The 14,405-nt window shown below is 32.8% G+C and overlaps 1 protein-coding gene across 1 annotated transcript; it reads left to right on the top strand.

Moving 5' to 3' along the window:
- The first annotated feature begins 2,219 nt into the window (after positions 1 to 2,219).
- On the top strand, positions 2,220 to 3,348 carry LOC116767497 (prisilkin-39-like). The gene is made up of 2 exons (XM_032657834.2): positions 2,220 to 2,347; positions 2,633 to 3,348. The coding sequence occupies exons 1-2, from the start codon at positions 2,330 to 2,332 to the stop codon at positions 3,221 to 3,223; spliced, it is 609 nt and encodes a 202-aa protein (XP_032513725.1). The 5' UTR covers positions 2,220 to 2,329; the 3' UTR covers positions 3,224 to 3,348.
- The last annotated feature ends 11,057 nt before the right edge of the window (positions 3,349 to 14,405 follow it).

Raw genomic sequence — 14,405 nt, 5'->3', positions numbered from 1 at the left:
ACAAATCAAGCATATTAAGGTCTTTTAGTTTCATAGATACTGTTACGTTTAGAATGTACGTAATCGGAAGGTGTTTAAAATATAATTTTACACATTTACGTCGTTACTGTCAATGAAAGTAGTTGAGATAAAAATCTTTTCTTTAAAACATTCCACTTAACAAGCGCTTAACAAACTATCTATGAAAACGAAAAAACAAACTGATAAGCTGCTTAACATAATGTTTGAATTCGTTATGTTTTTTTATTAAAATTTTGGATATAAATCAGTTTTAGATTGATCATTGTAAACGTATTTTATAGTGTAACATATGCTTAAACATTTATTTTGTTATTGATGATTTTAACAAAATTTTTTTTATCGTCACAATATAATATTATTTATTAAAATGTTTCTCGAAATTAAACGTAGAAGAGTAGTCCATAAAAAATCTTTAGCAAATTTTTACATTAAATCAATAATTCAGGGTCAACTTTTAAAATTGAAGTTTGCGTAATGTATGTCGGTTTTTTTAATATATTCAGCAATTTTGTATGATAATTTCTATTGTATTTAAATTTTATGGCTTCTGTTTGAAATATTACTCAACCTCTTGAAATGCAATAGACTCCTAATTTGGATGGATATCTCTGTCCACCCAAATGACGTTATGAAATTGATGTTATTGTACCGTATTGTTATACAAATCATATAGACCCTACAGTACTGCTCAAGGGATGGACATGCTATACTCATGAGCCTGTGAATTTGTATAACCTAGTGTTTAAGTACCGATAGTTTTTTTATTTAATTCACAGTTGATTTATTATAAGGAATATAATTTAAACTTGGAACTTAAAATCTTTGAAGAAACATTAGAATAATTGAATAGTGTGTGTAGAGTGTATAGTCCTTTGATATTACGCAGAAAATCCGCAAAGTCCTAGAGTCTAAGCTAGATTTTAAAGCCGACTTTTACTTTTGATCTGCATTAGGAAATAATCGTCATTGATCCGTTGATTACCAGTTTCAATGTTTTTTGATAGTGATCGGTTAAGAAACCTCACTTATCGACCTTTAAGACCTCTCGAATCTAAAGCCCGTTATTTCCTTCACTGTGATCCAAATATTTTATTTTCAAAATATATATTCAGACTTAATAAATTTTAAGAGTTTGAATTAAAAAAACATATTTTTGTTGCACCAAAAATTATGCGAGGAATTCATAGACGGATGTCTTAATGTCGCTATTAATAAATGTTATTTGAAAAAAAATGCACGATGATTTTTTAAATTTTTATAAAATTATAATTTTAATGTATTATGTACGTTTAGTTTCTGAATATGGTCGACCTTGGCACGGTCTGTTACACTGCTCCTAATTATGAGAAAACTTTCAAAGATTTCTTAGTCTACGATTCACCCACTACACCTTTAGAGTATTTATTTGATTGCTATTAATTGATGTCATTATTATATTACACAACCGATGAAGGTATGTGTTGCATGTATGTTGCTTTATTGCCATGATATCGTCTTTTTTTACCATTTCCAAATTCAGACTCTAAATGAGGAACATATTTTAGTTGTTTTACACGGACAAAACATCCTTGATAATAAATATTATTGTTAAATCGGGTTCTTGTAATAGTTAAGTATATAGTGTCTTATACAGCATCAGTGCTAGACTGTTGTGTAGTAAATACGTATTAAGGCTTTCGGGACATCGAGTTGTCACTTTCCCCATAACGACATAGACATATGCCATGTATGTATGTATGTTTGTATGCAATACGTTGTTATATTTCATTATAAACCAGTTACTTAATATTAAGTAGCGGACCTTGGCTTTCATTTATATAAAAATTATTACAGTTAAATATGTTTCGTAAACTTTTCGTGTCGCTTTTAAACTAGTTTAAGTTTTAACCATTTTTGGTAATTAAGTTTTTAATTTTTCATGAGTTGAGTAATATCCATATTACAATTTTAAGCCCATTTGTACAAAATAAATTATTCAAAGGGTATATGATGTGTATATTTGTATTTGGACGTATCGTAGTCACTTTATAAGTTTAACGGTGTAATTTATTTAAGATGCCAATGCATGTTAAAAGAACATCAAAATTCTGTCAGCGTACGAGTAGATGTAACACGGCTTTAATCCGGATAGCAATTAAATATTAGCTTTTTTTTCTCAAAATATAGTCCATTGGTAACCCGTCTTCGTCCTCGCTACCGAACCGATAGCCCAAAGTAAAAGTAGCTGGCAGAATCTCCGCTATAAAAGCGCCTAACCACTCCAAGAAGCATCACACAACCTCGACCGTTCAGTCAGTACACAACAATCATGGCCAAGTGGAGCATTGTAAGTGTTATGAAGTGCAGTGTAGTGTTACGGACATACGACCTAGTGCTAGTGGTCCCCTCGTTCAAAACTACTAATTAAATATGTGACATAATTGTGTATTATATATACGGAATCATTAAAGGCGAATAAATTTCGCATGCGTTATATAAGTTTGCCGTTTTCTATCTCGATTAATATGTCCATATTTAAAGTTTATGTTGTCGTCTCGTGAAAGCTTAATCCGAAACTATATTTTCATGTTTTATTCATTAAAGAGATGACTAAGACGGATATTTTTCGCAGGTCGCCCTCGCCCTTATCGGCTGTGCCGTTGCCGAGCCCCCCGTCGGCTACAGCTACTCAGCACCATCTTCCCTGCTTGTCGTAGGAGGCGGCCACGGCCACAGCTCTCCTCTAGCAAGCGGCGGCCACTACCACTCGGTGCCCGTCGGCCACCAGTCCTCTGAAGGATACCATATCGACCCCCATCTATTGGACAAAATCAAGCACATCATCCTGAAGGACGAGATCCAGAACCAAGCTTACCAATCATCCGTCGGAGGTCACGGCCACGGTATCTCATCTCACTACGGACCTCCCGCTCCCGTCTACGGCGTACCTCATGACAGAATCGTGGGTGTTGAATTAGAGTCTCTCCAACAAGGCATCCAGGTCGCTCAGTACCACCAGGCCGAAGAAGGTTACGCTGGTGGTTATGCTGGCGGATACTCTGGATACTCCAGCGGTGGCTACTCCAGCGGTGGCTATTCCAGCGGCGGACACGGCTCAATCTCCTACAGTGCCCCATCATCCAGCTACACCACTATCGGAGTCCCGTCCGGTTCCTACGGCGTCCCCTCTATCTCGTCCTCCTACGGCGCTCCTCACCACTAAACGAAACGAAACATTAGTCATCTCATTACATTTAATGTTATGAAACCCATGTGATCACATCTAGACGTTAACTGTATTATATTTGTTGTTAATGTAAGTTTCTGTAAATAAATCTATCTTTTGTACGAATCACTTTTCTTAAATTTTTGATTCGAAGTAACTTATTGGGTAATCGCTTTAAAATGTTTCAAGTGAGGTATGCTCACTATGTAACATTGGTCAGACCATAAATGGTACTCGAAAGATGCATTAAGGTAACATCGCACACACAAGGTGAAGCGAAATGGTAACGAGTTTAAAGTGCGAATCGATCGATCGACTTTATGATGTTGATGTCAATGAAAGCTCGATGCAATCGATCGAGAGATGGACCACCTTTGTCTTTAGAGCGATTAAGGCGCGGCATACTTTTACTTTTAAAGACAACCGGTCATACATGATTCAAATCAGATAAACGCCTCGCCATGAAATATATTAGCAGCAATTTCATAATTGGACGTTCGGTTTAAATTAGCAAACATTTATTATCACAAGTCCATTTTAAATTCTCGACCAATATGAGTGAGGCCGTTGCGTAACACTAGTACAGATAAATCTATAGTTTGCGTAGGATGTAATGGACAGGTTACCTCATACAGTTATTTTAGCGAAATTAGGAAATATGGTCCGTCTGTTTGTAATCGAGTGCATGATGCACTTTCTCTTAAGCCGTTCTCCTGATATATTCCGAATCTGAGTTGCGTAATGATCTCGGAGCGTGGCGTGGCCAACATATTAATATATATATCACTAGATAAGAAGCGGTCTGTAAGTTTATAAAGAGTGATAATATGTTGGAGAAACATTTAGGTAAAATATAAACAACTATCCGCTCCGTTTATCAAAAGAGTATTTAGGTTTATTACTGACTATAGAAACAATAAAATCTCGTGAATTGTGTCATCATAATTTTATTGACTATAAAGTAAGTGAACATGTTCATGAATATTTAAATTCGGTGATCGCATGTCCTTTCGCTCGCCGAAGTTGAAGAAAGTTAAGTAGGCGATAGATTATATAAAACATATTCATATATAATTATTCTTGTTAACGAATTAGTGTAAATATTTTAAAGAAAGCAGTAAAATTGTACACATTTCTCTCAGTATTTATTTTGTACTTATATGTATGTATTTATATATCACCCTCAAAAATAATGTATACTTTGAACTCCTCCGGACTTTCTCTGATCTCTCCATTATAATGTTTCATTCAATGTAAAATTGTCGAATGAAATTTCTCACGGGATTCTCTAAAAACTATATATGTTGTTATTGTTTATATCGAGCAATTCTCGTGCTCTGGTTAAGTATAGACATAAAATTTATATAATTCTAGTTAAGTAACATCAAAGTGATCATCACGAAGTTATCAAATTATCTGTAAATATAACTCGCGAAGTGAAAACCAGAGTATTATAGACCGAAGAATGTATTTGAAAATTACTCTGTGATTCATTTCGCATTTTACCAATTCTTATTGCGTCATGTGCAACTTTCAATAACATTCAGATATCATATCGTTTTTTGCCTTAAATTTTTTTGGATATGTTAAATTCGCTTTACTCCCATTCTAAATTTTTATATTAAAACCTTTTGGAAAATGTTAAACCATCAACAAATGTCACTGTGAAATAAATACCATTCCACGACTTCAGATTTTTCAAGCACTTAAGTACAACATTGACATGAATATACTTCAACTGATAAATAATATGATAAAAACTGTATAGATTATTGTTTTTTTTAAGACAGAGAAAGAAAGGTTAAACAAATTTACAATCATCAAAACGTTCCTGACATTAAGTTATCGAAACAATCTGCCCAAAAATAATACACCAATAAAATCTTAAACGAGTTCGACGGTGATAACCGGGCGTTTAGTTAAATGCATTTTTTTTATTATCATACATAGTAATGTGATAAGAACATTTAATTTTCTTCAACGATATCTTTACTGTATCATTCTTATACTATATATATATATCTTAGTTCGAAAACACACAAAAAAAATATATTAAATAGTCTCGTCTTCAGTTTCATTTTACTATTCTTAATTGTAAGAGGCGTGATATAGCTTCGGTTAAATTAAGCAAAATGAATTCTCAAAAACTATACAGAGAAAGCCTTATAATATATTATTAGCTCGTGAAAGTTAATGTCGCATATAAAGGAAAGTTTATTAAAGATTAGGAATTAAACGTGATACAAAATAAAAGCAATTTAACACTATCAAGTCATCACACACACACACACACACACACACATATATAATTAAAGCATTTGATGTTAAATTAAATAATTCATTCCTACTACCTAATTGTTAAACGCTGTCTCATGTTTTATTAAAAAAATATCAAGGTTTTGGCCTCAGCTCTTCATATCAGGTTAGTTGATACTATAAAAGGATATATTTTATAATTGTATGTTTAAAAAAATGTAGGTATTAATACAATGTTTTAACAGTATTTTGTTAAAATTTTAAATCAGAAAACGACGGAAATGTATTTTTGTTGTATTAGTACTCATTATTCAACTATGGAGCAAGATAGCTACAAGAAATTAAACTACTATTATAGGTAGTTGGAACAATAACTATATGATGTGTTTGTAGCAGTTACATAGTATGGAATATGAAATAAAAAAGTCTAATATAAAATACGCAGAGGTAATATATCAGTTACGTTATTCAGACAGAAACGGCTAAATCAGCTAATTCAAAGGCATTAGCCGGAGCGAAAGGGTAACTCGCACTTACATAAGGCTAACTTGACGGATGCTTTTTCTAAAACCACAGAATTGCGCATCTATTAGAGTGGTATATTAATAAATTAAATTAATATAAATTATAACTGTTATATTAATGAGACAATAACATTTTAAAATTATATTTTCTACATCAAAATACAATATTTTTTAAAGTCTAGTAAGAATATGCGAAAGTACTGCGCACGCGCATCTTTCGTTGTTTCATTAAATACGAGTTACAAAATGCATTTTGTGAATAACAATAATGTAATTTAAATTTATTTTATATTTACACGATCGTAATGACAGTGTGTCTTAATATTTATAATATCCTTTCTCTTTATTCTAAAACAAGCTTATATTATTACAGTTGTAAAATTCCCAACGGATTTTTATCCATGTCGATTGTCGTCTCATCAACGTCGTTTCACGTCGATTCGTTTTGTGAATGAACTCGCTCAACTCATTTACCGTCATTATATATAATGACTGTGAAACAAATGTCAATAGTGAATCGTTTACACGCGCAAGAAGTTAATTGACTCGCACCAGGAAAGATACGGAACTTAAACATATCTGTTTTAGTGTGGTGGTGTATGGAATTTTAAGTTGACATGGAATATAGCTTAACATTGCAGCTGTTATGCGGAAATCCTGTACATACAGCTGTAGATAACCATAGACAATACCTACTTTCACCGATCATCGTGACGCAAATATCGTGGATAGGGGCCATTGATCTGACTTTAATATCCTAGTTATTCAAAAACTTAATTCAACCATCAATATGAGATAATCCTTAAATATTATGAGGTCTTAAAATAAAAATTAAAAGTCACGGGATCCTACTTGTTTCTGTAATGATATCCACTGTCACATTACCGACTTTTAAAGTTGTAGTAATTATTTCTTCATTTAAATGTTGCTCTCCGAAATTAAAGTTGCAACGTTCTATAACTAGCAGTTAAAAGATAAACAAGTCAGTTTTCAATGTGTGTGTCATCTGTATACCACCTACACCTACGTCATTATATTATCGCAAAATTTAAATTGATATACATATAGAAAAGGTTACCTCTGAGTGAAATGTAATTTTGTTGAATACTTATTGCAGGATAAAGCCAATGTCCGGGAAGAAAAAACATACAAAAGCAGCAAAAACCAGCGTACAAAGGCTAGTTTGAAATAAGTAATGATTCATTTTAGAACTAATTTAACAAATGAGTGAATGAATGATGATGAAGATTTTGAAATTTGAAAGGTGGACGTTTACATTCTAACACAAATTACAATCTAGAATTGAATCTTGGTCAGTTGGATGCAGGATTGCACGCTTCCTTGCTGTTTCATAATGAACGGGTTGTCCGACACGTCTCGATGCTGTGGAATTATGACCTTTATTTGATTATTATTTGGTGCATTAGTGTTTGGAAGTGGTAAATTGGTAAATAATATGAACTTAGATTGGTTGAATTTCAATACTTATTTAAATAAAGCTATAATAACGAATGTTTTTTATGGCTGTCTGATAAGTAAAAACGATTAATGAAACATTTGTTGAGGATTGCCCTATGGTGAATATATTTGTAAAAATAACTAACATCATGATCCAATCGTTATAGACTAGAGCTACTTAGCGCCACCTGTAACTTATTTTAAATCAAAAAGTGTATTTCTCACATATTCTGTGAAAATTTTTATTCAAAAAGAAGTCCAATCTGAGCAATCTTAACAACCATTTCAATCTGTACACACCGAGACTACTAAAGTAAAACACTTTCAAATGACCCAACACTCATAAAAGGGAGTTATGTGTTTCGCATCGCGCATGCAAATTATAATACGTAATGGATATTACGTTATTGTTAGAAGTTTCAATGACAAACCGATACGGGAGGTCCCGTGATAGAGGTTTCAAACGGTCATATCGACGGTATCCATTATAATTCCTATATAAAGCATTATACAGCAAAAATTTAATTAAATTGACATGTAATAATCTTATAGTTTTATTTGAATTAAAGATTAAATCCTTTACACCTATCACGTACGAACTATACATATATAAATATATAAATCGAATATATCATTTAAGATCATTTCTCGTAAACATAAAACAACAGGTGTTGCGTACAAACAAACACGCATGTGACTAAACTTGTGTCACGATATCGTTACGGAATAATGTCTTAACATTATAATCGAGTTTGCATCTGTATTTGTGTGTAATCTGTAGAGATATCACATATGTCACCTGTCAATATGTATTGCGGTTTAGAAATAGTATGGCTGAGGGTAACTAGAGCTAAACTATTTTTGTTTTTTTTTTTTTTTGCTGTTTTCATTATTGCATTTAAAGATGCAACATGTTCAATTTATTATCCGTTCAGTTTATTTTTTTTTTTAGTTACTGGAGCACATCTCCGTTTACTCAGATTTAATTGTCCAGACAAAAGAACTATTGAATGTTGAAATTCTCATATCATCGAATAGAATTATATTACATAAGCTAAAAACCGGTTTGCATTAAGCGCGGGTTAGCGCTGTTAGTCCGGACGTGTAAACAATGTTTGATATAACAGCGGGTATTTAAGAGAAAGCCGTGAGGTCAGTTTGATCTGATTCACAAAATTGTAGAAATTTCGAGAAATTACGTAAAATAAATTATCGCAAAAAATCTCCGCCTCTATTTGACGCAACTACAATTATTATTAAACGTTATAACCGCACTCGTGTTACAAATGTTACATTATATTCGTGTTGTTCTACAATACTCTAATTACTGATTTTATCAAAACTAAATTACGTTGATGAACATATTGTTAATTGCTCAACAAAGTATTCTTAGCGTCTCATAAGCTGGCTTCAAACTGTTACGTCACCCAACGTGATATTCATTACCAGCCGATCCATTTACTTTTATCGCCCATAAAGTTGCAAAATTTCGATCAACCTCAAGTAAACGAATGTGAATCATGTTAAACTGGTGTAAATTTAAGACAAACCAGCACATTTAAACTTCGCATTGCGAGAAATACAGAAAAAAAATGTCGAATATTACGAAGGGCGAGCGACATTTTCTTATCATTATGTCGAAACGGAATGCAAACATTAAAAAGTTTGAAATATCGGAGTTCGGAGAAAGGATGTACAAACGTGTTCGGTGACAAAATGTTTTGAACACCTGACTTGTTAATATATGACTCACTCGCTTATTATTGGTATCAAATATTGAAAAAATCTTCTCAAAATTTCGGACGTCATCTTCATTTGATATTCATATAAGCATATTTTTGGAAAAAATATACGTACTATTATTTTGTATAATTTCTTTACATCAAATGCTCTATTTTAATATTTTCTTGCCTAACTTTTGTGATTAATGAACTATATGTATTACGTCAGATAGCTTCTCACTTCGCAATAAGAGAATCGCACTTAAATCATATTTCATTTGACGTAATATACAAAATAACTTAATACATTAACAACAGAAGATAAATTTTAATGTTATTAACAATAGATCTTCCCGCTCACATTATTATTATATTTATGGCTTTATTTAGGATTTATTTTTTTCATATGTTGCAGACATAAACATATTTTCGGGAGGCTCGTTGCTTTTGTCTTCATAATACCACGTTAGATTGTCGTAAGCTTGGAAGTATTACCATATCGAGTGTCCGGTGAGTATGAAGTTTAATTACTATTATGATATAGACACGTCGACGTCCATCGCCATTTATAAAGTAAACTATATTAATCTTATTTAATATAGTCGCTAGTCTCGGATGTCATATCAGAGATCTTGATTGATCGTCGAAGAATCTGTTTATTATTAGACACAATGCTTCTTGATTAATTTGTACCGGCGTGGCCCTCAGCTATGAGATGCTATTGACGTTATGGAATTAATTGCTAATTATTAGACATTATTTGACTGATATCACGTTATCGTTTGTGTCTGTGGCTTATGTGTTATATTAATGATTGATCCTATTCGATCTGTGATGGATTTCTAGCAGAAATTGTCCCTTAAATGCAATTAAATCGCTTGTAATTAAGTTCATGTATTATTTACAAAAAAAATTGAATCGATCGTTTTATGTATAAATCTCGATCGACTATATTAATATCTGTGGTAGAACTTTAAAACACAATACGTTTAGAATATTCTATGTAATTTATATGAAAGTGATTATAAAAATTAGCTTAGTGTAAGTTAAGTATATGACTATAAGTTGACAAGGTCTTCTTCGTAGTCTTTTTATCTGGTATTTCCAAACGGCTTAAGTACAGGACGTTGTCATTAGTGTCAGGTCATAAGCGTCGGATAAACATGCCTTAATCATCAATTGGAAATTGTGTCGAGTTTGACATGTTTTTATTTATAACTAAATAATATAAAATTATATAGAAAGATGTTTTGTATTTATTTATTTTTTATATGGTTTAAGTTTTATGAAGTAAATGTTTTTTTTTTCTGAATTACCCATCTCTGATCTGGGTAAATTTAAATTCAATTATTACACCAAACAATAATATCCAAAAAAAAATTTTTCAGTATATTACCAATAAAATTCCGCAATAGAGATCATCTAAAAAAGCCTTATTTTAAAAATGAATAAAATTTAATATTTTCATATACAAATATTGAAAAAGTACACAATAAAAAAATTATAAAGCCTTACAACTAACCGCTTCCGATAGTTTTGATTAGGCATAAATCAAGATATATTTCATTAAAATTATTAAAAATATATAATTCTAACTAAACAAATAAAATGTTAGAATGAACTGACTTAAAAGTAATAAAAATGTGTCAAAACACAAACGTAATAATAAACATTAAAAATATGTTGAAGCTCTCTGCTAATTAGAGCAATAATATTCAGACGCCGAAACGCTAAGCGAAATTTACACCAAGACAATATTAGAGGAGAGAAATGAGGAGAGGATGCAATAACAATAAATAGCAATAAATAAAAGGATTCAGTCGCTGCTTGTATTGTATGATACTAATCCTGAAAACTGCAGAGACATCGAGTCGCTCTTGCAGCTACATGTTCTGTACAGGACCATCAAGAAATACACGGATATTATCTTGTTGGCATCAAATGAGCCCTGGCGTCCAGTAATAATTAAACTTAATGACTATAACGCAAACATATTAAGGCTTTTATATAGAATTAAAAACCATTAGTAATCATGACATTAAATGGAACATTAATGACAATATTTTTGCATCCGACCAGAAATTGGAGCATGTTTATTATGGAATTATACTCAACAGCTACTCCATGGAATAATTCCCGCAGAACTAATCCAAGGCAGCGCCGACTGTTACGGCGATTACTTTAATTGGCTCAATCTCCATTCAAAACCACCTAGCGGGGGTTCAGATTTATAGCGAAAGGGTATACTGAACCCTGTTTATGAACGGAGATAACGGAAAAAGCTAGACCAAAAATTCATGTATAGCTTTTATGTAGTTTTAGCGACATTGGACTTCGTATAATAAGAGATATTCATTTTATAGGCAGACTCCGATGTGGCACATAGATGGAGGTGCGTCTTCGAGCGTTTTTGACCCGAATGGTTCGGGAATTATGTTATTATAGTTTCTTTGAGGGTTCAAGGAAATATGGAGTAAAGGCTAACCTACATAAGACTAAACCCTCCCGTGATGCCGGAATATAAATTATATCTGAACGAGATTGGCTACTTTGACTCAAACCAACGAGACTATGCTCCGCCGGTTGGATATGCTATCAATCGAGTTTTATATATCCTATTTACTATTATCACCTTCTTGATTTGTTCAATAAAGGTAAAAAACAAAAATAATAAATTATATATACAAAAAGTATAAAAAATACTAACTAATTAGTATAAGGTTTGAGGCACCTCATGTATCATACTACATTTAAAGGTAATAAATATATAGTCCAAATAAAAGTAGAGCATACACCAATATCCTTATGAGTTAAGCCCCGATAATTTTGAGAAGGCAGGCAAGTTAGCGCAGACTGAAATATTGGCGCGATCTCTACATCATAGCCAGATATTGATCATCGGAGCGATCTGATTTATTAATCAAAAAATAACTCGTACCCCCACGACTGTAACCAGCAAGTGGTAATGTTATTTTGCTTTTTTTCAAAGGGTAATAGTTTAGCCAACTAATATGTTAGCTGGACTTACGACCCTCTTGATTGTTTACAATCATAGAAATACTTACTTACTTTTAAACTCCCTCTTAAATATCAAATCATAAAGCGCAGTAGCGAACGTCATGGACCCTGTACGTGTTGTGTTTATTCGACATGGAACCCCTTAATTTACTTTGTATTTGACTCGCTAAACGGTAGAATCGAAGTAACCCGTTGTTCCATCTTTCCAAATAAAATTAAATGTTTATCCGTCTACGTTACTGACATTAATCCATGATTACTTACAAGCTACTCTCGATCAAGAATTTACTCTTTGGCTATATAATAATTCCCGAAAAACAAAAAAAGGATAATCGAGGTCAAACCTTTATTAGACCTACTTCTTATCTAGATCCCTAAGTTCCGAAGATAATTGGGAAGCAGATAAAGGCCAGGTGGAGTTGCTACTGTTATTATTTAACGCACCGACTCAGAACTCGTCCGTCGGAACTCCGATATATCAACATTAGCGTTGTCCCCGTCCGGTTCGAGACATCACCCCTGATGTAAGGCTTCTGGATGGTGCAGGAAATTGATTACTGGCGAAACGTCAATTATTATCGAACACACTTCATACTCTATCAACACTTTCTCCTTGAGCAATCTCAGTCGCGTCATATATTTTATTTTCTAGTAAGTTATATTAATTGAAAACTTAAATAGGAATCCGTTGTAAAGTTAATGTGGCATTTGAATAATTTTTCTTTGCATTGCGCAGTTTAATGAAAACTTCTAACAATGTTAATGTGAAGGAAATTTTCTTTAAGAACTTTCTAACGTGCCACAGCCATTACGCTTACATCTGTGGTAACACCCATGGGACATCAAAAATGAAGATTTAGTCCCTAGCCGCGTCATACGTTAAGTCGACTAATGAAAACATGGCCGAGTGATGTAGTGGACGGGTCCAGAGGTCGACAACTTGTCTTATTCTTTACTGACAATGTGGACATACATTTTGCTCAACATATAAGTAAGCTATGCTGTAACATTGCAGCAGGCCTTAGTTTATGTCTGATATATAGTTTATAACAGAGGGAAAACTTACCGAATAGGTATCGCTATTATTTTATGAAAAAATAATTTATTTTGTCATCAGCTCCATCCATCACTTACAATGAAAATAGCAGATAAAAGTTACCTCATTACTAGCAATGATACATTATTCACTAAGTCATTTTAAGACTTAAGAATATGTAAAAAAAAATATTTCTAAGAAAAAAAACCTAATTACATATATAAAATAAAGCGTTCAAAACAAAAAGTTCTTTTACAAATTCAAACAGTCCGTCAGTTATTGAGGGTCGCAGGGGAGCTCTCCATCAGGACGTTGCTTTAATAATTAAATATATAACAATGTTAATTCTAGTTTCATCACTTTGTATACTCGACGAATTTTCAAGGTTTTTTGCTAAGTATGAACAGATATGTTCGATAAAGATGTTAATTTTCCATCATCTATTCCATACGCCGTTTATTATTTTGATCATAAATACAAATCGGATAATAAAGTATGCGTGATCCCCGACACATGCAACGGTGATGCCTAAAATGACTCATGACTCTGATACATCCAACGGATATTCAATTATAGCTTACTTCAACACAACCATTTTGGTCAATGTTTTGACAATAAGATTTATTGCCTTTAACGTAAGCAAATATCAGTCCACTTTAACAGTTCACGTGCGCCAGCGCATTACACAAGCGCCATCTATCCATCAGCGGCGCGCATTACCTTTCATGTTACCCGCACCGTGTGATAGATGGCAGCACTCGACAACAGATTTATAGTCTGATGAGATTTTTATAGAATTGATAAGTAAAGGTCAACATCGAACTTTTTAATTAAATGTTTAATTCTAATGTACATTCTGTTTATTTATTTGTTTCTTGTTTGGAATCGTTTATTACAATTGATTGCATAAACCTGTCATCGCAAACGAGATCGCTAAATACATAAAAGTAACGAAGAACCAAATATCCGAACGTAATTACAATACGTGAACGTAACATCCTTCATAACGGCTAATTAATAAAACTTAAGCCATAAATAAAGTGCGGGGTGGCTGTTAGCAAAAACTGTTAGGATCATAAAGCTGTCAACGGATGAAGCACTGCCTTTGTTGCGATGTAACGTCGAACGATAAATCTGCTGAGACAATTCGGACGGGGTTGGATCGC

The sequence above is a fragment of the Danaus plexippus genome (assembly GCF_018135715.1).
Source record: "Danaus plexippus chromosome 9 unlocalized genomic scaffold, MEX_DaPlex mxdp_24, whole genome shotgun sequence".
NCBI lineage: Eukaryota > Metazoa > Arthropoda > Insecta > Lepidoptera > Nymphalidae > Danaus > Danaus plexippus.
This window is presented reverse-complemented; position numbering and strand designations above follow the sequence as displayed.